Source organism: Ochotona princeps, chromosome 14 (genome assembly GCF_030435755.1).
Source record: "Ochotona princeps isolate mOchPri1 chromosome 14, mOchPri1.hap1, whole genome shotgun sequence".
NCBI lineage: Eukaryota > Metazoa > Chordata > Mammalia > Lagomorpha > Ochotonidae > Ochotona > Ochotona princeps.
In genome coordinates this window covers 10027512-10051410 of record NC_080845.1, presented here as the reverse complement: position 1 = coordinate 10051410, position 23899 = coordinate 10027512, and the positions used below count along the sequence as shown (strand labels likewise).

At 53.8% G+C, this 23899-nt stretch overlaps 1 protein-coding gene across 2 annotated transcripts in view; it reads left to right on the top strand.

The window, feature by feature from the left end:
- GSN (gelsolin) overlaps positions 1 to 23899 on the top strand; it is a 52833-nt gene that overhangs the window by 9453 nt on the left and 19481 nt on the right. The window contains exons 1-3 of one of the 2 annotated variants that reach the window (XM_058672108.1): positions 21005 to 21177; positions 22602 to 22806; positions 23700 to 23854. In XM_058672108.1, coding sequence (XP_058528091.1) covers positions 21043 to 21177; positions 22602 to 22806; positions 23700 to 23854 — 495 coding nt within the window. In that variant the 5' untranslated portion in view covers positions 21005 to 21042. Of the gene's footprint in view, positions 1 to 21004; positions 21178 to 22601; positions 22807 to 23699; positions 23855 to 23899 lie in introns of those variants that run through there. The other variant, XM_058672109.1, reaches the window with a different exon arrangement.

Genomic DNA, 23899 nt, shown 5'->3' with positions numbered 1-23899 from the left:
GTGTGGTTCCCTCCTTCTGCTGTTCTCCATCATGGCTTGGGCTGTCTCTGCTGTCGCCGGCTGTGAGTTTTCTGAAATGTGAACAGCTCTTGAAGTCCTTCGCTGCCTGGCAGCAGAGCCCTCCGTCAGGAGAGAGTGACTCAACAGGCAGGGACCCATCCAGAGCTGGGAGAAATGCAGCCGGGGGCTGGAGCACTTGGCCTTGAGGGCCATTTCCAGCAGAAGGTTTTCCACTTAAGAGGATAAACATGACTCTCTGTGTGTCTGCAGGCTGCAGCCTACCTCCCTGCAGAGGCCTCTGGCTGTTTTTAATATGCCTCTGAGCCTACGTGGGTTTTAAATTTTTAAAGGGGTAGTATTTAAAGAGAAAGGAAGAGAAGGAAGGCTGTGTAACAGTGAGGCAGGTGCTGCCAAGTCTGAAATACTTCTGGTCTGGCCCCTTAGACCATTTGTTGATCCCTGATCTTGAGTGACTTAAGCCTTGTGTTTTGTTTGTTTGTTTGTTTGTTTTTATAGCTGACAAGAGGCCTGGTCTCATAGCCTGAATGTCAGTGATGCCAAGCCAAGGGGATGCTGGGAATGCTGATGGAGAGTCTTAGCTGGGTGACCCTGGGAGCAGTGCTGCTCTGCCCTGAACTTGGACTCTGACTTTAAACAATGGGGGACAATGCCATCTATCAGCCTGGCGGTATTATTGTGAGGGTGAGACAGAGAGTGCCCATAGTGTGGAATGCTTGGCAGGGGTCAGAAATGGAAAGTTATTAATGTAGGCGGGCCACCCACGCCTTAACGGGTTGCTGCACGCAGGTCCAGAAGGCCTTTCGGGAGGAAAGAAAAGGCTCTGCTCCAGGCTGCCTTCATCCACCCAGGGCAGGAAACTCCTTTCATGCTTCCTGAGCAGAGGGGCTTTGCAGGAATCCCAGCAGCTTGCTCGCGTTTTCTCTCTCTCTCTCTCTCTCTCTCTCTCTCTCTCTCTCTCTCTCCAAGGGCCGGTCTTTCTGCAGGTGCGCTGCCCTGTTAGAAGGCACCGTTTCTCCAGCCTGTCTCATAGGATGCAGTTCAGCACAGGGCAAGAACAGCCAGGCTGGGACCCAGAGAGCCTGAGGAAAGCCGGTTCCAGCTGCATCTGGGGTGCATGGGCAGGGGACTGAAGGCAGCGGTTTGCAGGTTTCCTTTTGAGCCTGTTGTGGCTTTAAGATATGGCAGACAGACTCACAAAGCTAGCTGGGGCTGACTGAACCCAGCCAAGTTTAGAAACTTGGGAGCCTGCAACGTCCTTGTCTTGGAAAGAGTGCAACACTTGTCTTGCCCATAGATGGCAGCATCTGTTTTGTTAGTGGGCTCTGTGCGTGCGCACGTGTGTGTGCACATTCCACACGTGCCTGCATGTGAGTCACTACTTCATGCTTTCTTTTTTGATGAATCTGTTTTTTAAGATTTATTTGGAAGGCAGAGATAGAAAGGGAAGGAGAGACACAGGAGAGAACTTCCATTCCATTGATTCACTCCTGACTTGGCCACAACATTCAGGGCTGGGCCAGGTCAAAGGCAATAGTTAGGGACTCCGTCTGAGTCTCCCACATGCATATAGGAATTCAAGTGCTTGAGACATGATCCTGTGGCTTTCTCTGCGCATTAGCAAGGAGTTGATGGGAAGCTGTCCCAGGCAGCAGCTCAAGGCACTCCACCACACCGTCCCCACCCCCTTGGTTGACTCTCGAGTGGCAGCAGCCTCAGCCCAAGCTCTTGGGCACTTAGTCTGCTGGGAAGCTGACCTGGACGTAGAGCATTGCAGTACTGTGTCACAGGGAAGGGCAGGGGCCTGGGGATACATAGGGGAGACCCTGTGTGGAATTTACACAGGGGGCTACGGGTCAGCGTGCAGGTGTACCTGGATGGAGCCTGGAGTTGTGTGTTGGGGGGACAGGAAGAGTAGGGAACTGAGGCTCTTCATTGTCTCTTGAGACAGATCATGAAGTATGGATGTGGATGGCTTGCTAAGGATCTTGGGCTTTATCTGCCCGCCCCCCCGGAAGCCATGGTGGAATCTGGAATGGGAATGATGTGGTCCAGACTGTGGCTCTATAGAACCTGCCTCCCAGAGGGGAGCAAGAGGAAGCCACTGCAAAGACCCTGGTGACAGGTGGTGGCTAATGTAGTCAAGGTAGGGGACAGATGTCTGTGGGAGTGGTCAGGAGTTGACGTGGCAGGACCTGGTGATCCGTGGGATGTGGGACTGACAGTGGCTAAAGGTAGAATGGCAGGTGGTGAGGAGAGTGATGCCCTGGACCACTGTGTGGATGGATGGATGCTGTTGCTGATGGTTGCAAAAGGGGAGAGCCGTTGCACCCATTTTCAAAGACTATCCCTCGCTTGGGTGAGCCTGAGGCGGCCTGGGCTGTGTGGAGGGCAAGGGATCACTTCCAGGCATTGCAGACCCCGCTCTGCTATGCCAGGTCCAGGGGAACCTGGACACTTCCGAAGCATTTAGAAAGTTAGACACAGATCTTTCTGGCTCCGGGCCCCCAGAGGGATGCTCACTCTCTGACCTCTCCATTTTCGGGTGCTATGACTACGGATCTGCCCGTGTCACAGTTCGGGTCACCCGGGAACCTCTGGACCATTTGCTTTTGACTCAGGAATGGGTCTCCTTTCTGCCTGTGTGCCCAGAGCTTGCTGTGCCCCCTTGTGTTGGGGGATCCTGGATTCTCCCTCAGGGCTGGGATAGCTGGTGTGGGCAGAGATGTGCCCCGGTATGGACAAGAGCCAACTTGCTGAGCTGTGTAGATGCCGTACATGTGGAAGCCTTGGTCACCAGGGGTGGGGAAAGATACAGGTCCAGGTCCCTAAAAGACAGGGGTGGGAGAGTTCAGCAGTAAGATGATCCTCCTTCACTCATCTGGCATATGCCCGCTGGTCCCACTGCTTGCCAGGCCCTGTGCTGGGTGAAGCATCAGAGATGAAGAGGTCAGAACCCTTGCCAGCGGGCAGCTCAGAGCGCCTAGGAAGAGACCCCTCAGGCGATCCCGCTGGTGCAGTTGTACTTAGTCTAAAGGAGCAATGCTGGGACACAAAACTGGGAAGGTGGCCTGTCGCCGTCTTGGGCCCCCAGTGAAATGGCATGGGTCCAGGATTAGAAGAAAACAACTTACAGGAAAAAGTCTTAGGCCTTTAATGGTTAATAAGTAGTGTAAACATGTACAAAACCCTTGCTATTTTTTAAAAAAGATTTATTTCTTGGAGGCCATAGTGATATAAGTGTGTAAAACTGCCACCTGCAAGGCCGTATCCCCATTCATGTCCTGTCTGTTCTGCTTCCGATCCAACTCCCTGCTAATGGTCTGGGAAAGGCAGCAGAAGAGGTCCAAGTATTTGAGCCCTGCTTTCCACATGGGAGATCTAGAAGACACTCCTGGCTTCTGACTTTGGCCTCGCCCAACTCTGGCTGTTGTAGCCATCTGGCAAATGAACTAGCAAATGGAAGCTCTGTCTCTCTCTTTCTAACTCTGACTTTCAAATAAATAAATACTTTTTTTTTTTTTAAAAAAAAGATGTTTTTATTTACTTGAAAGACAGAATGACACAAAAAGAAACATTTTCCATCCGTTGTTTCACTCTCCAAATGGCTGCAATGACCAGAGCTGGGCCAGGCTGTGTCTTCCACGTGGATGGCAGGGACACAAGCACTTGGGCCATCTTTTGCTACTTTCCTAGGGAACAGGATCAGAAGTGGGACTTGAAGTGCCACTCCTATGGGATGCTCGTGCCGCCGATGATGGCCAAAGCCACCGTGCCAGCGTGCCAGCCCCCTTCATTTAATCCTTACAATGTCTGCCTGAGGGTGTTCTAATATTATCCCCCTGGAACTGAGAAGGAAGCAGAGACTGGGGGAGGTGACTTGATTTGTTCAGTGACGCAGTGAAGTGAGGGGCTGGTTCGTACCACTCCAGACTCCCGAGCCAGTCCTGAGGTTGCCTGTGAGCAGAATACAGCCGGACAGTGGGGCTGCCTTGGATGCCACTGGGATGAATAGAGGCCTGGTGTCTAGATCGGTGGAAGTGATTGCTTTGCCTGGGTAGAGCTTGTCTGAAGGTCTAATTCTGGGTCTTGGGCTGTTAGTAGGGTCAGAGTTTACCTGCAGCACACCAGGGAAAGACTTATGGGAAGCTGACACCTCAGTGTCAGGGAGAGCTGAAGAAGTTCACAGCTGCAGAAGTGATGGATCACTGTCTTCAGGTCTCAACCCACTGGAAACAGATGAACAGACCTGTTTTGAGTGCCCCTCTGCGGGCAGAGCCAGTGTCTGCAGGTACCACACCCTGGGGCAGTGGGGAACCTGTCCCAAGGGCATGTCTACTGTTACCCAGCCCTGGTAGGAGGTGAGAGCCCCGTGACTGGAGTGTGCAAGTGGGGGATTGTGTGACCCCTGGTGGTAGGCAAGAGAATTGCACCATGGCTCGAGGGATTTAGTCAGGTAACCTTAAACATTCCATCTTACTTAGTGCTGTTTACAGGCAGTGTTGCTCATTTCCTTTGTCCCATGCCTTGGTCACATCACCTCCCCAGGGAGCAGCTGTCCTTGCAGCAAAGCTCCCTGAGAGCCAGGTAGATCGAGGCAAGGCAGGTGCACAATGCCCTGCCCAGCCCAGCCTTGGTTGCCCTGGAGAGTCTGGAGGCAGCCCCCTCCCAGGAGCCACAGTGGATTCCAGGCGAGTCAGGCTCAGGATGTGTTTCTATCAGCCCTTAGGCTTTTCACTCGAGAAAGGGGCCCCAGGCACAGGCAAGCCAGTAGGGAACAGGCGAGGCACCTGGGCACCTGTCTCTCCCTTTGGCCATGCAGCTTGCCACCGTGTGACTTTGGGCAGTTGCTGGCCCTCCCACGCCCATGAGAAGCAGGTGCAGGGTTTCTCCCTGGAGACTGTAGAGAGGTGAGAAGAGCTGAGGTGTGGCCGCCACCAAGTCCCCTGTCTTCCTGTTGACTGCAGGAGGAGCGCCTGAGAAGTGTGAGTCACGGGGAAGAAGATGAGTCACACAGCCGCTGGGGACAGCTGGCAGGGCAGGGCTCCTCCCCTGACTGTCACATTTGCAGGTGATCTGCTTCGGGAGGCCGGGGGCAGTGGGGTGGAGTGCAGAGTGTTGGGCTGGAAGATCCTGTTCACACACCAGCTCAGGCCTCAGTTTCTCCCCCTGTAAGGTGGGTGCGTTCGCCTCCTCAGAGGACCCAGTGATACCATAGTTGTAGACGGGCTTAGTGAGCTGAGAAGCAGCAGGCTTCTGAGGCCCGGGGTGGGGAGCCCCAGCTCCCTGGAGCAGAAGCACATTCCTGAGAGCAGCTGTCCCAAAACCCAGCAAGACACCTCCTCGGCTGACGGTGACGTCACTTTGCATTGCCAGAAGAAGAGGGGGGCGCACACAAGGTGGCCTCATGCCCAGAGGCCTGGCTGCCTTTGGGGGCGTGGTCAAGCCAAACGTGCTCAAAGCTGATGTCCTTTCCCAAAGCTTGGGTGCCAAGGTCGTTGGTGGTGTCTCCTCTCCCCAAGCTGGGGAATCTTCGAAAGCTTGCTGGGCCTAGAGAATGGGCACTTGCTGTTCCATATCAGCTGCTGCAGGGGGCTCAGCTGGCCTCGTGGAAAGACCCATGGGCCAATCCTGGGTGCCGATGCTTCTGCACCTGACCACGTGGCAAGGTGGTTGCCCCTGTGAACCCACACGGTGAGGCTTAATTGATGCTTCTGACCCAGAGACTCCGGCATCTGCTTGGCCCAATTCTGCACCTGGCTGAGCACCCATTGACCCACCACATAACCTGTTCCTGTAGCCATGAACTTGGATTGAACCACAGAGGTCCCGGTGAATCAAATCCAGGCATGTCACATGTCTCTGTGTACCCCGTGCGCTGGACATCCACTCCCCCAATCCCCCGCCCTTCTTTGCTCTGTCTGGTTTATTTCCTGCCTCCCTGTCCTGGATTTGTACTTGGCTTTGTTTTCTGCAGTTTTTCTTGGTTTCATTTTACTTGGATAGAGGCAGAGAGAGGGACAAACAGAGAGTTTCCATCTGTTGGTTTACTCCCCAAACACCTACAACAGCTGGGGAGTGGCCAGGCTGAAGACCAGAACTCTGGGAGACAGGCCTGTTCATTTCCCCCGGCTCAAGTGCGTGTTGCAATTTAAAAATACTAAGATGCAGATAATTGAACAAAAGTCCCTGATCAGCTGGGTAAAGAGGGAGAATTTGCAGGGGACAGGGGCTTGCCTGGGCAACCCAGAGTTGCCCTGGCTAGAAGGACCTTGAGAATATCGTGTCCAACCTTCCTGGCTTTTATCTGGGGGAGCTAACTGCCCTCAGTAACTGACCACGGATATGCGGGACTCCTGCCCCCCACAGCCTCTGCCACTGTCTGAGAAGTGAGGGATTCCTGTATCCTGGCTTTCTGGAGGATCTTTGCCTTGCCGCTATGTTGGGAGGAGCCCCAGGCCTGTGGAGTTGGGCCTGGCACAGCTGTTTCAGACCGGGGCCTATGGTCCTATTTATAGGCTGATGTGATTAGCGAGAGGCCTGTGGCCTGCCTTCCCTGCCTGGCCCCAGGATGGCAGAAGATGAAGCCCCCTGGGGCAGTTCTGACGGGGTGAGTAGCGAGGGAATGGGGATAGAACCCAGGGGAAGTGCTGTGTCCCCTGCCATAGCAGCCACCAGCCAGGCCCCTGCAGGGAGGAAGCCAGCTCTGCTCTTGCCACAGCCCTGGGCTTCTCCCACCCCACCAGGGCCACTGTCGCAGTCCACCCACACCGGCCCACCCACCTGTGAGAGGGAGAGTCTCTCCTCTGAACTTTTGCTTGTTTCTTCTGTTTCCAGCACCACCCCCTCCTCCTCACTCTGTCCCTGCCCCTGCCCCTCTTCCCCCTCCCCCACCCTGCCTCCCCTGGGCCTGGCTTGCTGTTCCCAAAGACAAATCTCTGTTTACTGCTCAAGGCTCTGCCTGGTCACCCCCTCTCTGGCTCCCCGTTTGGCCATGGTGCCCCTTGTCTGCCTTACCCTGCCCACAGCCATTTGAGCCATTCCCCTTGTGCTGCCCCCTTCCCAGAGCCAGGGAGTCCCCTCCCCGCCCCCAGATGGCCTCATGCTGAGAGGAAGAATGGAAAAGCCTTGCAAGGGAAGGTCCCCTGACCCGGGACATGTCTAACGAGATCTACCAACACATCGCCACCTGCAGCAGGTATGTGGACATGACAGCCAGACTCCCAGAGACAGGCAGTGCTGGATGCAGCCCCTGCTCTGCACTTCCTACTAGGGTGAGCCTTTCTAAGCCTCAGTTTCCGCGCACAGCAGGAGCTCAGAACAAGCAAGTTGTTCATGTTCAGAGCCCCACTGCAGGCAGTGGCCAAGAGGAGAGTCAGGGCCTCTGGCTCTCCACCCTGTGTTCCCAGGCCCTCCCACCCTGGGCCTCTGGGGCCTCCTCTGGTGCCCCATCAGGGGAAGCTTTGTTTGGGGATTGTTTTTCCTAAGAAGGTTCCTGTGCAGAGCTGCTGGATGACTCATAGCCCTGAGTCATGGGAGGCAGAGAGCGTGGGAGGTAGGAGGGAAAGGGGGGAGGCAGAAAAGGGAAAGGGACCCCCAGTTTTGGCCCTAGTCTTGCACTGCTGGCTCAGCATCGAAGGGTCCTACCCTCCAGCCATGTTAAAGGAGGTTGGTGACTCCCAGGGGTGGCTGAGCTGCAGTCTCAGCTTAGCAGGCCCCACCCCAGACTTCCAGGTTCTGGGGTGGGGCCTGGGAATCTACAGCTCACCTGTGCTCCCCTGGGGCCAGGCTGCTGCACACCTGGGCTACCAGGCACCTGGGAACCACCCTCTGGTGTTCCCTGGCCCAAGGCTACTCCCAACTGGAGGTCGCAGCACTTGCTTGAGCAAGGGAGAGCTGGTGCCACCTGCCAGGGCCCTGCACAGGAGAAGCTTGTAACTATAGGCACGTTTGCACATGATTTGCATACACCGTCCACACGTTGTAATGGATCCAGTGCTCTTTGGTAAATGCCGCAGTGGAGAATGTTAGTGTCACTCCCTGAAGCTTTCTGGTGCCTGCTTGCCATCACTGTCCAAGCTGCCTTGCAGCTGAGCCCTGTTGCTTTCTGTCTCTGAATGCCCAGGCCTGGCTTCAGCCCTCAGCCCCACCCAGCTTGGCTCCATGCCCGCATGCAAGATCACAGCTTTCACCCTCTGTGCAGAGAGCTCCCTGGAGCTTCCTGGCCGGTGACTGCTGAGTTTCACGAATGTGCAGAGGGCCCAGGAGCAAGAAAGCCAGGACTTATGGTCGTTCCAGCAGACGTTTGAAAGCTGTGCCAGGCACCGGGCATTGTCCACTCTGAGCATCCCCAGTAGCTCATTCCCATTTTATGGGTGAAGAAGCTGAGGCAGAGGGAAAGAAAGGAGCTGCGACAAGGTCATGGTCACTTGGGTGAAAGCCTGGAGGCCTGGGAGTCGGCCCCAGGCCCTGAGGTCCTCACCCTTCTGTGCACAGCTTCAGGAAGGTCATGTCAAATGCATATTCTGAAAAGATGTACTTGGATTTCCAAGTTGTTTGGCAAACACACCTTTAATTTAGTCTTCTGCCCCGTGACCCATACTTTCCAGGGATAAAGCCTGCTTTGATGGACATGGTTTGGAAGGATGGTGCACAGTCCGGAGTCTGTCACCAAGGCCTGGCCTGGTGCATGGAGCATGATCCAGGGTAGTAGTGACATGGACTGCAGCTTCACGGAGACACGGAGGGCCCAGTGTATGGTGCAGGCCTGGGGTCTAGAGGACCCCAGCATGGGCCTCACTGTGGGATAAAAGTTTTGGCTGCTGGGCCCCACTCTCCCCAAGTCAGTGCCGGAGACTCCAGCAAGCGGCTGCCGTGCAGCCAGTCCCCTCAGATTCTTCCCCACCTCCCTGTTTCTCCAGAATGCCAAAGAGTGGGAGTGTCCCCAGAGGAGTGATGGCGCCACCTGGAGTATTCCCCACCCCCCTCTTATTAAGTTGGACAGGGATTAGGGTGTGAAGCCAAGACTAAGGCCTCTCAGAGGCAGACAGCCAGTGCCGGCAGGGGCCAAGCTGGGTAATTTTCCTCTAAGCCATCCTCACGTGCTGGGGAGCGGCCTGTGCTTAGGAGCGGGACCTGTGAGAGCCTGACCTGCTACAGAGGCACAAAAGCTGACAGCTGCCAGCCAGCGGGAGTGGCTGGTGCAGCAGAGGGGATGAGGGGTGTTGGTTACTAGTACAGGGGAAGGCGGGCATGGGCTGTTGGCACACATTCCTGTGGGCACCTGGAGCTCACCCCCTTGTTGGAACTCATTTCCACAAGAGCCTGGAGAGCCTGATGATGAAGAAATGGAGTTTCGGAAAGGCAAAGGGCTGGCTGGCCTGCTGGCTGCGGACCAGGTGTCAGCTCTTCCGGAGGCAGAACGCTGTCAGTAGAAGCAAGGTTGGATGGTGTAGAAGTTGTGGGAGTTGTGGGCCGTCAGGGTACCAGGGTGTGTGGGCACCAGATCAGAGGGGACCAAGCACGGGAGTCCTGGCACTGGGAGCCATAGGGGAAAAGGGGCTGGGAGAACTTACGGTAGTGATGAAACAGGTGCAGGGACTACAAGGAAAAGATGGGGGCTGGTTGGTGGGCTGGCATGGAGGTGGGTGTAAAGTGTGGATGGAGTGGATTTGAGCCTTTGAGCCTCTGAGCCATCATGATGGGGCAGTCTTGGTGGGGTCCTGCCACCAAGGGTGTCTCGGGGGTTCAAAAGCCCCAGAGAAACAGGCACCTGCAGGAAGAGGCTAGTGACTGGGCAGCTGCCTGCATGGGAAGGAAGGCAGGACACTGTGTGTGCTCCCTGTTGTTTGGGATTACGCTGAGGAAGAAAGAGCATTCCAGCACCGTGCCTCTGTTTAGGCTAAAGGGCTGAGAGTGCTTTCTGAGGGTGCCTGTTTGAGGAGTACACGGTGGCGTGGTGTGTAAGGGGCTGCAGAGGATGCCCACACCCCACACTGGAGTGCCGGGGCTGCAGTGCCAGCTCTGCCACTGAACTCAGCTTCCTGGGAGGCAGGTGGGAAGGGCTCAGGTAGTCACGTTCCTGACGTCCGCATGGAGTTCTGAGCTCCTGGAGTTGACCTTACTCCAGCCCTGGTTGTTGTAGGGATTTGGGGAGTGAACTAGCAAATGGAAAATCAATTCTCTCTTTCCCTCTCTCTGTGAGTGTATGTCTCTACCTTTCAAATAGTAGTTTGAAAAGCCTATCAGAATTGAAGTGACTAGTAGCAGTAAAAATACCTGAGTCTCTGATAATTCTATTATAGTTAAAAATTCAACATAAATTAGAGATATTCTGAACATACTATAGTGTTTGAAATTTTTCTTTTTTTAAAAAATAAATTTTGGGTCCGGCAGCGTGGCCTAGCGGCTAAAGTCCTCGCCTTGAACATGCCGGGATCCCAATTGGGCTCCGGTTTTAATCCTGGCAGCCATACTTCCCATCCAGCTCCCTGCTGTGGCCTGGGAAAGCAGTCGAGGACAACCCAAAGCTTTGGGGCCCTGCACCTGTGTGGGAAACCCGGAAGAGGCTCTGGGCTCCCGACTTTGGATTGGCTCAGTTCCAGCCATTGTGGTCACTTGGGGAGTGAATCATTGGACGGAAGATCTTCCTCTCTGTCTCTCCTCCTCTCTGTATATCCGACTTTGTAGTGGAAATAAAAAAAATCTTTAAAAAGAAATAAATTTTATTATTCATATTTAAGGAATGCAATATGCTGGTGTGAGATACATATAGATAACAAACAGGTTATTATGGTGAAGCCAATTGACATAATCCATTGTCTCACCTGGCTACCCACTCTTTAAAAGAGTTATTTATTTTTTATTTGAAAGACAGAGTTACAGAGAGAGAGAGATTGAGAGAGACAGATCTTCCATCTGCTGGTTCACGCACAGTGGCCACATTGGCCAGAGCTGGGCTGATCCAAAGCTGGGAGCCAGGAGCTTCCAGTTGACCCCCATATGAGTTCCAGGGACCCAAACTCTCAGACCATCTTCTGCTGCCTTCCCAGGCCATAAGCTGCGAGCTGGATCAGAAGTGGAGCAGCTGAGATTTGAACCGCTGCCCATATGGAATGCTAACACCACAAGTGAAGGTTTAGACTACTATGCCACAGTGCCAGCCCCAATCCTTTTTTGTTTTTGTTTTGTTAGATGGTTTGTTTGCATGGCCAGAGCAGCTAACATATATTAGCAGTGTTCCAAATGCAAAGCGTCCTTATTGTCTGGACTCCATCTCTAAGATTTCTGTAGGCTGCTTAGTATCCGCTGACCTACAGCTGCCCACTGGAGTTTTTCTGTTCTGGCAAGCCTATGAGGGTATCTGACCCGTCTACACCTGCAGATACTGAAGCTTACAAAGGTTGAGTTTTGTACCTAACATCACCCAGCCTCCCGGTGGCAAGTCTGGCATACCGAGCTCTCTCTTTTCTGGATGGGACATAAGGGTTGGTTTGGAGAGGAGTAGGGTTGTGATAAGTGGCAAGGCTGACCCTTCAGGTGTGGGCTCAGGGCCCTCTCCTGAAAGGCTTCCCATCTCCGGCACTAACCACTACCCCAGGTCTCCGGGGGTGGCTGGAACTGTCCAGCTCTACCCTACTTTGGATGCAAAGACCCAGAGGTCAAGGTCAGGGTTGAGGGTGCTGGGCCTGGTGTGCTCTTTGTGCAAAGAAGCTGGGCACAGACTGAAGGTTTCATCTTTGGATGTTACAGTTGTACCTGCTGTGTGCCAACCTTTGCTCCTCCAACCAAAGACGTGATAGGAGTTGCCACCTCATTTTACAGAGAGGGGAGCTGACTGCTGCAGAGGAGCCTCTTATCCAAGTTCACTGGTGGTACAAGTTCAGGCTCTGTCCAGATCCGTGCCTGGACGTTGCTTTGTATTCCTTTGGTCTGAAGGTCATTCACCCTTCGTCTTGTGGGTCCTCTTTGGTATCTCAGGTTCCTGGGGACTCTGCACATACTCTCAGCTCCTGTCTTCTGTGTCTGGTCCTTGCTGTTGCTCCCTGAGTCCTCCTCAGAAGACTTCTGCCTGTAGGGTGCCAGTTGACTTTCAGGCCAGAGGCTGGTACTTCCTGCCAGCATCCAGTAATGGGAGATCTTGGCTGCAGTAAGCTGGGGGAGTCTTGAGGACAGAGAAGGGCTTCGTGGGGTACCTGCAGTAGGAGGGATGTGGCCCGTCATCGGGTGGGGACATCATTGCTCCCATCAGGGTGACAACTGTTCTGGTAGCTTCCACCTGCTCAGCTGGATCCTGGTGGAAGGTGAACCTGATCCTCTAACAGGGAGGATGGGGCCTTGGCTGGATGCACCAGCACTGTTGGCCTTTGGCCAGTTCTTTCAGCATTGTTGAGTCCCACGGCCTGAAGAGTCTACCGAGACGGGCAGGTTCATGGTCACCTGAGTCCACTTGGCCAGGCTAACTCTGGGCAGCTCACCTCTTGGGAGGAGGAGAATGACACCAGCCTTTCCCCCTGACAGTTATTTTATTGTGGCAAAAATGCACAGAATGTAAAATATATGTCACCGGAACCTCCTTTTTTATTTTAGATTTATTTATTTATTATTGGAAAGTTAGATTCACAGAGAGAAGGAGAGAAAGAGTGAGAAATCTTACGTCTACTGGTTCACTCCCTAAGTGGCTACAATGGCCAGAACTGAGCAGATCCCAAGCGAGGAGCCAGGAGCATCCCCTGGGTCTCCCATGCAGGTACAGCATCCCAAGACATTGAGTCATCCTCTATTGCTTCCCCAAGCCACAAGCAGTGAGCTAGATAGAAAGTGGAGCAGCCGGGTCACTCACTGGCGCCCAGATGGGATCTTGGTGCATATAAGGTGAGGATTTAGCCCGTAGACTATCACCCTGGGCCCGTGGGAACATTTTTTTTTTTTCAGTTTTTTCTTTTATTTCTTTTTAAAAAATTATTATTCTCATTTTATGATAAGTTCCATAGGACCTGGGATTTCCCTTACCCCTTCCCCAAATCCCTTTCCCCAGTCCCCCCACTGAATTCTCCTGTATGTTTACTATAGTATAATTCTTCATAAACAGTCATATATGCATCATTGCGGGCATGGACAATGCCAGAGAGTCCAGCATCCTGTTGTCAATATATAGTTAACAGTTTCATTGGGAGTCCATCTTTGATCTGGAAGTAGAGATGCATACTGCATTGTATCCTCACATCTGGATATGATAATCTCCATTACACAATTACTATACATCCCGTTAAATGAAAAGCCACAAAGCACAATCAATGACAGGAAGCAAAATAGAAATTTACAATGCCATGAAGTTAAATAAGATGATAGTGAATGACTAATGTGTTATTGAAGAAATGAAAATCAAGAATCTTCTTGAAGAAATGATGCTACTCTATGATCTGTGAGTCAGTGAAGAAGTTAATGAGAAAGATTTTGAAGAGATGAAACTAAAAAAAAAAAATCAAAATCCATGAGATATAGTTTCCACTGATCTTTGCTGGTGAGATATATCTTCTATAGGCAACAAATAGATGAGTTTTTTTAAGATTTATTTATTTTTATTACAAAGTCAGATATACAGAGAGGAAGAGAAGCAGAGAGGAAGATCTACTGTCCGATGATTTACTCCCCAAGTGAGCGCAACGGATGGTGCTGCGCTGATCCGAAGCCGGGAGCCCAGAGCTTTTTCCAGGTCTCCCATGTGGGTGCAGGGTCCCAAGGCTTTGGGCTGTCCTCGACTGTTTTCCCAGGCCACAAGCAGGGAGCCGGATGGGAAGTGGAGCTGCTGGGTTTAGAACCGGCACCTATATGGGATCCCGGTGTGTTCAAAGCGAGGACTTTAGCCGCTAGGCCATGCCGCCAGGCCCGGGATTTGTTTTTTTTTAATCAGTCTACTAATCTATGACATTTGATTGATGAGTTTAAGCCATTTATATTCAGGGTTAATATGAATAAGTGGTGATTTAGTCCTGTCATGTTAGCAATGGGTTGTTTATTGACTTAGTCTTCTGTTATTTTACTGAGATGTTCCTCACATTTGCCTTTGGTTTTTGTGGCTGCTATTCCTCTTCTCTTTTAAGAGAACCTCTTTAAGTATCATTTATAGGGCAGGTTTGGAAGAGGAATATCCTTTTTTTTTTTTTTAAAAGATTCATTTTTTTTTTTATTGGAAAGTCAGATATACAGAGAGGAAGAGAGACAGAGAGAAAGATCTTCCATCCAGTGATTCACTCCCCAAGTGACCATAATGGCTGGAACTGATCCAGTCAGAAGTCAGGAGCCCAGAGTCTCTTCCGGGTTTCCCACGCAGGTACAGGGTCCCAAGGCTTTAGGCTATCCTCGACTGCTTTTCCAGGCCACAAGCAGGGAGCTGGATGGGAAGTGGAGCTGCTGGGTTTAGCACCGCAGAGTATATGGGATCCTGGAGCATGCAAGGTGAGGACTTTAGTGACTAGGCTATTGTTCTGGGCCCACATTTAAGGCTCTTTTCTCCTTATGTTCAATTGAAGAGAGCTTGATTATCAAGTGTGGTGGTGAAGATCACTTGTGGTCAACCCTGAGGGGCTCAGAACCTTCTTTTAAAAAATAAGTGCATTTGAAAGACAGATTTCCCCCTCACTGGTTCACAGCCCACAATGCCTGCAACAGCACCGGGCTGGGGAAGGTGGAAGCCGGGAAGTGTCAATGCAGGTCTGGGTGGGCAGCAGGGACCCAATTATCTGAACCATTCCTTGCTGCCTCCCAAGGTCTGCACTGGTATGTAGCTGGAGCCAGAACCCAGGACCACAGTGGACACAAGCACTCCAACCAGGTCTGGGGAGGTGGGGGCTTAGATGGGTCGCAGTTCCTGTCACAGCAGCTTATACAATACCCAGCAGAGTGTTTGTACCTAGTGAAAGCTCACACCAGTCCCCAGGGGAGTGACTTGCTTAGCCACAGAGCTGGAGATTGGAGTTGTCCCAGAGGCTGCTCCCTGGAGTGGGACGCTGCCTGGGGATGTGGGGGAGGGAGGCTTCTCCTGTCCCCTTTGAACCTTGTGGACTCTACCCCACAGGAGATCTGCAGCCAGCCTGTGCAGCTCCTGGTGTTCGCTGGCGCCATTGTCACAGTGTCTTTGTGCTGTGCTGGGTTGTGTCTTGCATGGGCTCCCTGATGAGCGGGTTTACGGGTTGCTGGAGGACATGGCTGTTTGTAGCTCTGTGCTGGCTCCCCAAACCTTCAGAACTTCTTCCCCCACAGGAAGGGTAGGTTGATTGCTGCAATGCCCCTGGCAAGAGGAGCCCAAGGCTCACAGCCATGGGTAGCTAGGTCGGGCCACTTCCAGGGCACAGGGTCAGGAAGTGGTGGGGCCAGGCCATTTCCCAGTGGCCTGTCCTGGATCTCAGCACGAGGTGGAGCTGGCTCCGGAAGCTGGGAGAAAGCCAGTGGCTTCGGTCTCTGGGATTGTTGGTCTCTTGGAAGCGGCTTCAGCCAAGCCCCACTGGCCATCTCCCAGAGAACTGTCCACACCCAGAATGGGTTGGGCCCCAGCAGGACCCAAGCCAGCTCTCATAGGGAGACCCAGGCCTCGGCTCTGGCCTGCTTGCTGAGAACCCCAAGGTCTAGATCTGCTCTTCCCGGCACTTGCTTTGTGTTTCTGAGTCTACCTCTTATTCTTTGTGCCATGGTCCATAAAAGAAGGGACAGACAGGTGATTGCTGCTGCCAAAATGTCCTGCTTAGGTGCAGGACACGCTGCAAGCTCATTCCCATTCCCCTGCAGGCCCACAGCTGGACACCACTCTTCATATTGAAAGAAGACTGATCTGAAGATCAGAGAGGGGCAGTAACTTGCTCCAGGTCACACAGCACCGTGCTGTTCTCACCTGGTGTGCCCAAGCTGGACACAGGAAAACTGGACTGTTTTGGAAGGATGCTAGAGGCATCCAGGGAGCTCCTGCTGCAAGACAGATGTGGGATCTTCTTGCTGCTCCATGGACTAGAAATTGTTCTTTCCATTTCATCTGTGGGGAAACTGAGGTCTTGATCACAAGTGCTGAGCCTGCCTGATTCTCATAGCTGTGTTCTTTGGAGTTCATGGAACTTGCCCAGGTCCTGTCCAGTTTGCCTGGGTTTCATAACTAGCTTCTCTGTTTACCCAGCTAAATCCCAGGCCCAGAGGGGTGGGCGTGCCCTGAGGGACCAAGAGAACCACAGTGAGCCAAAAAGCAAGTGTGCTCTGAGGCAGCCTGGGAAACACAGAACAGCCGTGTTTGGGGTGAACACGAAGAACAGGGCTTTATCTTCCAGGTCCCGCTGACGCCTTCTGTGCCTGTGGCCTTGGGCAGAGGTGACACTGAAGTCGCCTCCGCTGGTCACTGGCCGCTGGTCCTGGAGGCCAATGGAGATGCAGGGACTACATGCGATCACAGGGGGAGGGGGTCTGGGCTGCTGTGGGGGATCCTGGCTTTCAGTAAGGGGAGAGAGAGGTCTGTAGTAGGGACACAGCTTCTCCAGATGTGTCCTGCTGCAGGCACAGAGAAGCTGTGTGCATGGCACCAGGCAGGACTTGGGGATAGACGCAAACAATTGTTAAGGAGACCTGCAGAGAACTCTGGACAGGACCTAGAATGTGCTCTTGTAGTCAGTTGGTGGCAAGCTGGGCTGTCCCCAGGCCAAAGAAACTGTGCCAGGGGCAGGTGTCTGGCACAGTGGTTAAGACACATTGTGTGTCAGGATGCTTGGATTGCAGGCCTGGAGCTGCTCCCAGTTCCAGCTTCCTGCTAATGCACACCTTGAGAGGCAACAGGCCACGGCTCAAGCTGCTACCCATGGGGGAGATCAGAGGGAACTCCCAGCTCCCACCCTGGCCCCGGCTGCTGTGGGCATTCAGGGAGTCAGCCCTGAGATCTCTATCTCCTTGCTTTTCAAATAAATTAAAAAAAGGAAATTTAGACACAGGAGAGAAGCCTTGCCAGGCAAGAGTGCAGGCTCTGTCGTGGTCACAGCCTGGGGGTCCTCCTAGGATACACCTTTGTGGAGCGTTTCTAGCAGGTGTCTGCAGGGCTAGAGGACTTTCCTGTGGGGCCACCTCCTCTAGCCTAGGAGGCGTGGTTGGGACAGCTGCCCACGAGACCCCTGGGCTTAGCTGGGGCATGACTGGTTTAACAGCTGGGCCGCTTTACCTGGCTGTGGCCTAGAGCATGCAGTGTCAGGAAGGGCCTGGTATCCTGCAGTTCACGGACCATGTCTGAGTTTTAGCTATGTTGACTGACCCTCAGCAAGTGACCTGCTCCACTCCCAGCCCCAGTTCCCCCTGTGGAGGGGCAAGCTGCTACTGGTTGCTATAGTGCCTGATTACCGGCCAAGACCTAGTCCAATGCCCCCATTTTGCAGGTGAGAACCCTGAGGCTCAGGGATGTATGAGTTCTGGATAAGACTGCCCAGCCAATGTCTGGGAATGAAGCTTAGAGGCAAAGCATTGGCGCCCACCCTGTCTGTTCTCTGGGAGAAACTGAGGTCCAGAAAGGGACGGCGGCTTACCCAAAGTCAAGCAACAAGCCAGTGGCAGAGCCAGCCCAATTCTCCACTTTTTCCTTCCCACGAAGGGGCTTTTCTTTTGCAGTGGAATTCTTCGCACTGCTCTGGACTCCCTCACTCTCTTCCAGCTGGAGTAAGACAATGTCACCCCATCATAGCTGCTGCCCTGTGGCTCAGGGGGCCTCTGGCTCTGGGCTTCCAGAGCATGGGGGTGTGTATTAACTGTGTGCGTGTGTGCTTACCCTGCCCCCAGCACCAGGGACTCAGGCTGCAGAGCTGCGTGGCAGGCAAGCTGCAGGATCTTGGAGATCATTAACCTGTGGCCAGCTACCCTGGTCTGGTGGTCAGTGAGCCTTGGGGCCAAGGCCACTCCATAACAGCCTCCTGTTAATCGCCAACTGGGTAGGTTGGGGCCACACTGCTCCAGAGAGGCTGTTCCACTGCTCCAGCTGCTGGCTCAGGGTCACTCTGGGGATCAAAGGATGGGGAGATTTCCTCTCCTGGTTTGGATTTTCCAAACTAATGAGCAGGTATCACCTTAAGTATATTTTAAAACATTGTTTTTGGATTGTTGATAAATAAATTTAAATGGCTTCAAATCTGACAGTTCTCGCTCTCTCCCCACCCCCTTTTCTCTCTTTGTTTCTGTGTGTATGTGTGTTTATTTTGGAGAGGGAGAGAGAGAACACTCCCATCCACTGATTCATTGCTTAAGTGCCCTCAATAGACACTGCTGGGCTGGGCCAAAACTGGGAGCCAGAGACTCACTCCAAGTCTCCCACTTGGATGGCAGGAACCCAACTGTGTGAGCCATCACTGCAGCCTCCCAGGGGCTGCAGAAAGCAGGAGTCAGGGGCCGGGCCTGGGGACCAACCCCCAGCATTGTGATGTGGAGCTCGGCATCTCAACTCCTTTCTTAACCACCCTGGTGGTGGTGTTTTTAAATTGTAAACACATTAACTGAAATACAGTTTACATACCATCACAATTCACCCACTGTAGGTGTCTAGCTCTGTGACTCCTTGTGGATTTAATCAGTTATATAACTGTCACCAAAATGCAATGTTAGAACATTCCCGTCACCCCAAATGCTTCCTAGTGCCGATGACAGAGCTGGAGGTGCTTCTCACACGTTCAGACAGCTGCTGCGGCGTTAGAGACTCGAGGTCTCCCCAACATCCCTGTACTGGGACAGTCTGGCGTGTACCTCCTTAGACTTGCATGCATCTCTAAGCGGAGGAGAGGAGCTGGGTTCTGGTCCCTGGCGTAGTGCTGCTGTTTTGCACCTGGAGACTGTTCCCTGTTCTTTGAGTGCCTACTGTGTGCCAGGCGCAGTCTGACCCGCTTCGTTCTCTTCTTTCCCAGCTGCACAGTGGTCAATTGTGAGGAAGCTCCATCATTTATTTAGCCAAGACCTTTGGGTCTCTTCCAGTTTTCTTCAGACAATGCCACAGTGAACACCCTTGCACATACATTTTTGTGGTCGCCTGTAAGTCGTTCTGTAGGGACGGGAACTGTTGTTGCATTGTGTGCTTTGAACTTGGACTGTCACGTCGTTAGCCAGTGGATGGTGGCATGTGAGAGCTAGGGGGGTTTTCATCATGCTGCAAATGGCTGGGAGGAGCAGGAGGAGTCTGGATTTTAGGCAGGTGGCCCACAGTTGGCTCTGCAGGTTTAGGGGTGCGCTCTCCCTGGGGAAGGGTCCCCCATATTCTGGGATGGAACTTGGACTCTGCAGTGGAAACACAGGCCCCTGTGACAGCTGCCATCCGGAGCAGCCTCACTCCCTCCAGGTTGTACACTGGATGTGGTCCGTGTTTGCCTGTTCTTCGCCCCATGGCCCCATCCCCCAGGGATGCCTTTGCTTTTCAGTCTCCATTTTTCTTGTCCTTCCAGATCATTCCTCTCCTCCCCTCCCAGATCACAGTAGCTGTCGCCACTCAGCTGTCTTAAGCTGTCGCCACTCAGCTGTCTTAAAATGCCCCCAACCAGGAGGATCTTGTGTGTGTTGCCTTAGCTTTGCAAGGATACATTGCCCTGCAGGTGGGAGGAAGCTGTGCTGGGAGAGGGCAGGCACCAGTCTCCAGTTTCCTTAGAAGGAAGCTGGGCTGCAGGAGGAGCTGTCGGGTTGGGGACTAAGGCTGTGTGCTGCAAACAGAGGGGCTGCCCCTGACCTCACCATAGGGCCAGCTGTGGTCATGCAGACTGATTTAACCCTTGGCACCTATTGTACCCATCTGGTATATGAGGACACTGAGGTATGCAAAAAGAAAGCACCTTGTGCATCATGGAGGTGGATAAAAAACCCTACTCCTCACTTGTCTGCTCTCACCACACCAGGCTTGGTGGGAGATGGGGATCAGGGATGCAAAGGGCATTTAGATTAGGAGCAGGTGGATGGATCCCCCAGAGGGGTGGAAAGTGGGAATGGAGGAAGGTGACACTTCTAAGCCAGCATGCGTCTAGTGGGGTGTGTATGTGTGTGTGGGTGTAGCTGTAGGGCTGTAGGGGTGTGTGCATGCATACCCTAATCCAGTGACAACCTCCAGTGGTGTGTGTGTGTGTGTGTGTGTGTGTGCACGCCAACCCTAACCCAGAGCCTGTGCCTCTGGGGCTGGGTGGGAAGAAGAGTCTCAAACCTGTCCTCCCCAGGGTTCCAAAGAGGGTGCCTAAAATGGACAAAACTCTCCCGAGGGCCTCTTATCTGCAGATGAGGCTGCCAGCCCTGAGTCATCTGCTGGGGAGGGCCAGCGGGGTTGACAGTTGGGACATTATGTTTTGATCAAAACTTCTTGAAACAAACAAACAAAACACAGTGTTTTAAAAGCGGGAAAAATAGGCCACCTCGGGTAAGGTAGAACCAGCCATCCCAGGATGTGAGAGTTGGGCCTGCCAGCTTTGCGCTTGGTAGCTGCTGGCTGGGGGTTAGGCAGGCTGACTGGGGCTCTGCCCAGTCCCAGTCCCAGTTCTACTGTGGGCATCATATCGCAACAGTACTGCTGGTACAACCTCTAAGCTCCCTTTGCTGCTCTGTAAAATGGACTGTGGGCAGTACCCACTCTGAAAAGGGTGATCTGGTGTGGCCGCTGGGAAAAGGCTTCACTGTGCGGTTCCATCACATTAGCATTTGCCTGGAGCAGAGCAGACAGGAGCCTGCTGAGGACACGGGAAAGAGACTGAGCTGGACTCCCCCCACGAGTCCTTCCTGTGCCCACTATTTAGCATGCACTTAGAATCTGCTGTATGTCAAACTCCGTGCTTAATTTCCACCCTGGAGCTGGGCTGCAGGGGCGGCCGCACCCAGTCGGGTCGGATCCAGTGGGAACCCAGATGTCTCCAAGATCCCTGACAGATCTCTGCCCTGCCCTGCGCCCTCCCTGCGGGGGAGGTCCGGACTGGGGCGGGCTGGGGCGGGCGGGCAGCTATTTAAGGTCGGCGCTCCCGGTGTTAGGGCTGCGGGTCCTCTACCGACGCCGCCGCTGCTATGGCTCCGCACCGCTCCATGCGCGCGCTGCCCGGTGCGCTGCTCCTGGCGCTGTGCGCGCTGTCGCTGCTGTCGCCAGCGCTGGCGGCCACCACGACGCGGCGGGTAGCTCCTTCGCGGCCGCCCCAGGCGCGGGTGAGTGTCGGGGGTTCCCAGGGCTCCCGGAGTAACTCTGTATTGTAAGTTCTTGCAGATACAGCACTAGGAAAAGGGGAATAATTCAGGTCTAGAATGGAAAAACTGTTTTGTTGCTTTGTAAGTATCTCTTGCTGCTCTTGGGGGCTTGGCGGAGGGTGGGCGCCACGGGGCTCTGGCTGCCTCCCTTCCTGGAGCCTAACCTCACCTCAGCTGGACTTCTTTTGTCTCTTCCACCTTTTCATTGTTTACCCATCTCCACTGACTGATTTCTCTTTCCTTGTCTAAGGTCCCCTCTCCTCTCCCCAATCTTCTTGCATCTCACCCACCTCTGAGGCTCCCCTCCCCACTATCCCTCCTCTTGGGTGATCCCACCCACCTACTTGTCCTTAGTGACACCCAGGTTCTCTCCTCTCTGCTGTCTCCTGTGCCCTGTTTGATCTCTCCCCTGCACCTCAATGTTGTTATTTGTTCCATTTTTGTGCCCAGTTCCTTCTCCCTGTCTGATTTCTCTCATTTCTGCCTGCTGGATTTTGCTCCCCTACCAGATCTCTCTTCCAGCCAGCAAGGTGGCTGACCTACGCCTGTTAATTGCCATCCTCCAGGTCTTGCCTAACCCTCCGCACTGCCAGCCGCCATCCCAAAGCATGTCTGACAGCCTCCCTGTTCCCTGACTACTCCCCCCTACACCACCCTCCCGACCAAGCAGGCTCCTGCAGACCCTTCCCTCCCCCGCCCCAGGGCAGGGTATCCTCTGCCTTTACCAAGGAATGGAATCTGGGGGTGGGCTGTTGGGGGTGGGCAGAGGGAGGAGGCAGACAGCACAGGAAACCACTTGGGCTCATTCGTTCAGACCCTTCCTGTGGGATGTGAAGTGGATTGGTGGGGCATGGAAAATCTACCCAGAGGCTGCGACTTTGAACTAGTCGTCTCCTTTCTTTCGGCCTTGATTCCCTCTTTTTCAGAGTAGGGTTAGATACAGAGCTCTCTGAGGGCCCTTAGCCTTAAAAACCACCTAGGGTGCTATAAAGGAGCTAGCTAAACCCCTGGAGATCCCCCTGGGTTTGCCACTGTGTGTGTGTACTGGGTGGTGGGGTGGGATGGTGGTCTACCCATAGCCTGGAGCCTGGAGAAGGCTTTGCTCTGTGGTCTCCTGGCATGGTGTCCTGGTCACAGTGCCCTGTGCTCTCAATGCCTTGATGAATATGGTCCAGGACAGGATGACGATATGGCAGAGGGAGGCCGAGCCCTCCTTTCCCTGGGAGTGAGTGCCCAGAAGGCAAACGTGCCTTGGGTGTGGAGCAAGCAGGGGTCCAGGTGGACGCTCCCGGTGCTGGAAAGCAGCCTCCCTCGCGCCCGGGGTCTGTGCCTGCTGAGGCATGGGGCTCTCCCCAGCTCAGGCACCACCGTCTGTCTCTCCCCAGCCCAGCAGCATGGTGGTGGAGCACCCTGAGTTCCTCAAGGCGGGGAAGCAGCCTGGCCTGCAGATCTGGCGTGTGGAGAAATTTGACCTGGTGCCCGTGCCCCCCAACCTCTATGGGGACTTTTTCATGGGTGATGCCTACGTCATTCTGAAGACAGTGCAGCTGCGCAATGGGAACCTGCAGTATGACCTCCACTACTGGCTGGGTGAGGCCCCTGCCCAGCCCCCAGCACTGCCCCCCACCTCTGCTTAGCCTTGCCCTGCCCCCCCTTAAGTGCTTTTTTTTACTTGAAAGGCAGAGAGAGACAGATTGACACACACTAAGTCAGACAGAGAGATCGTCTGTCTTCTGGTCCATTGCCCAGATGTCCACAAGAGCTGTGACTGGGCTAGGCTGAAGCCAGGAGCCTGGAGCTACAAGCTGGGCCTCCTGCATGTGGTCAGGGGAGACCCCAGGACTTAGGCCATTCCCACTGCCTTCCAGGTGCACCTTAGCATGAGGCTGGAGTCAGAAGCAGAGCCAGGTGCTCTGACGTGGAACGTGGGCACACCAGGTGGTGCCTTAACTACTGTGCTGAAGGCCCACCCTTGATTATTGGCATCAAGCACAGTGTGCACCAGGCTCACGAACCACCCCCCTTGCCCTGCCGCTGATGCTAGGGCCAGCTGGGCTCCTGACCAGTCTGCCTCCGCCAGCTATTCGCCATGGCTATGGGAACTGTTAATTAAGGTTAATTAAGCAAGTTGATGTAGTTCTCAGACTTGAGGCAGGGAGCCTGCAGACCCTTCCCTGGCTATGCTCTGAGTCCTGCCACTTCACCGACCCTCTGTTTCCTATACTTGAGCTGGGTCACCTGTCCCAAGTCCTGAACTGAAGGACAGTATGGGGCAATATAGCAGAGCTGTGAAGACCCATAGGATAACACAGGGTCCAGTTCCATTCCCACCCTGTGCTGAACCCATTATATTGATGGGTTAATTGAGGCTCACAGGGGTGCGGGGGCTTGCCCAGCTTCCACAGGAGGACCAGGGAAGTACCTGGGAGGGCTTGGGGACACTTTCAGAAAGCCTGGCTCATGCTGCCCTACTGTCTCCTTAGGCAATGAATGCAGCCAGGATGAGAGTGGGGCGGCCGCCATCTTCACTGTGCAACTGGATGACTATCTGAATGGCCGGGCTGTGCAGCACCGTGAGACACAGGGCTTTGAGTCGGCCACCTTCCTCGGCTACTTCAAGTCCGGCATCAAGTACAAGGTGGGTTGGTCCCCACCTGGCTCAGGTAGATGTATTAATGACGGC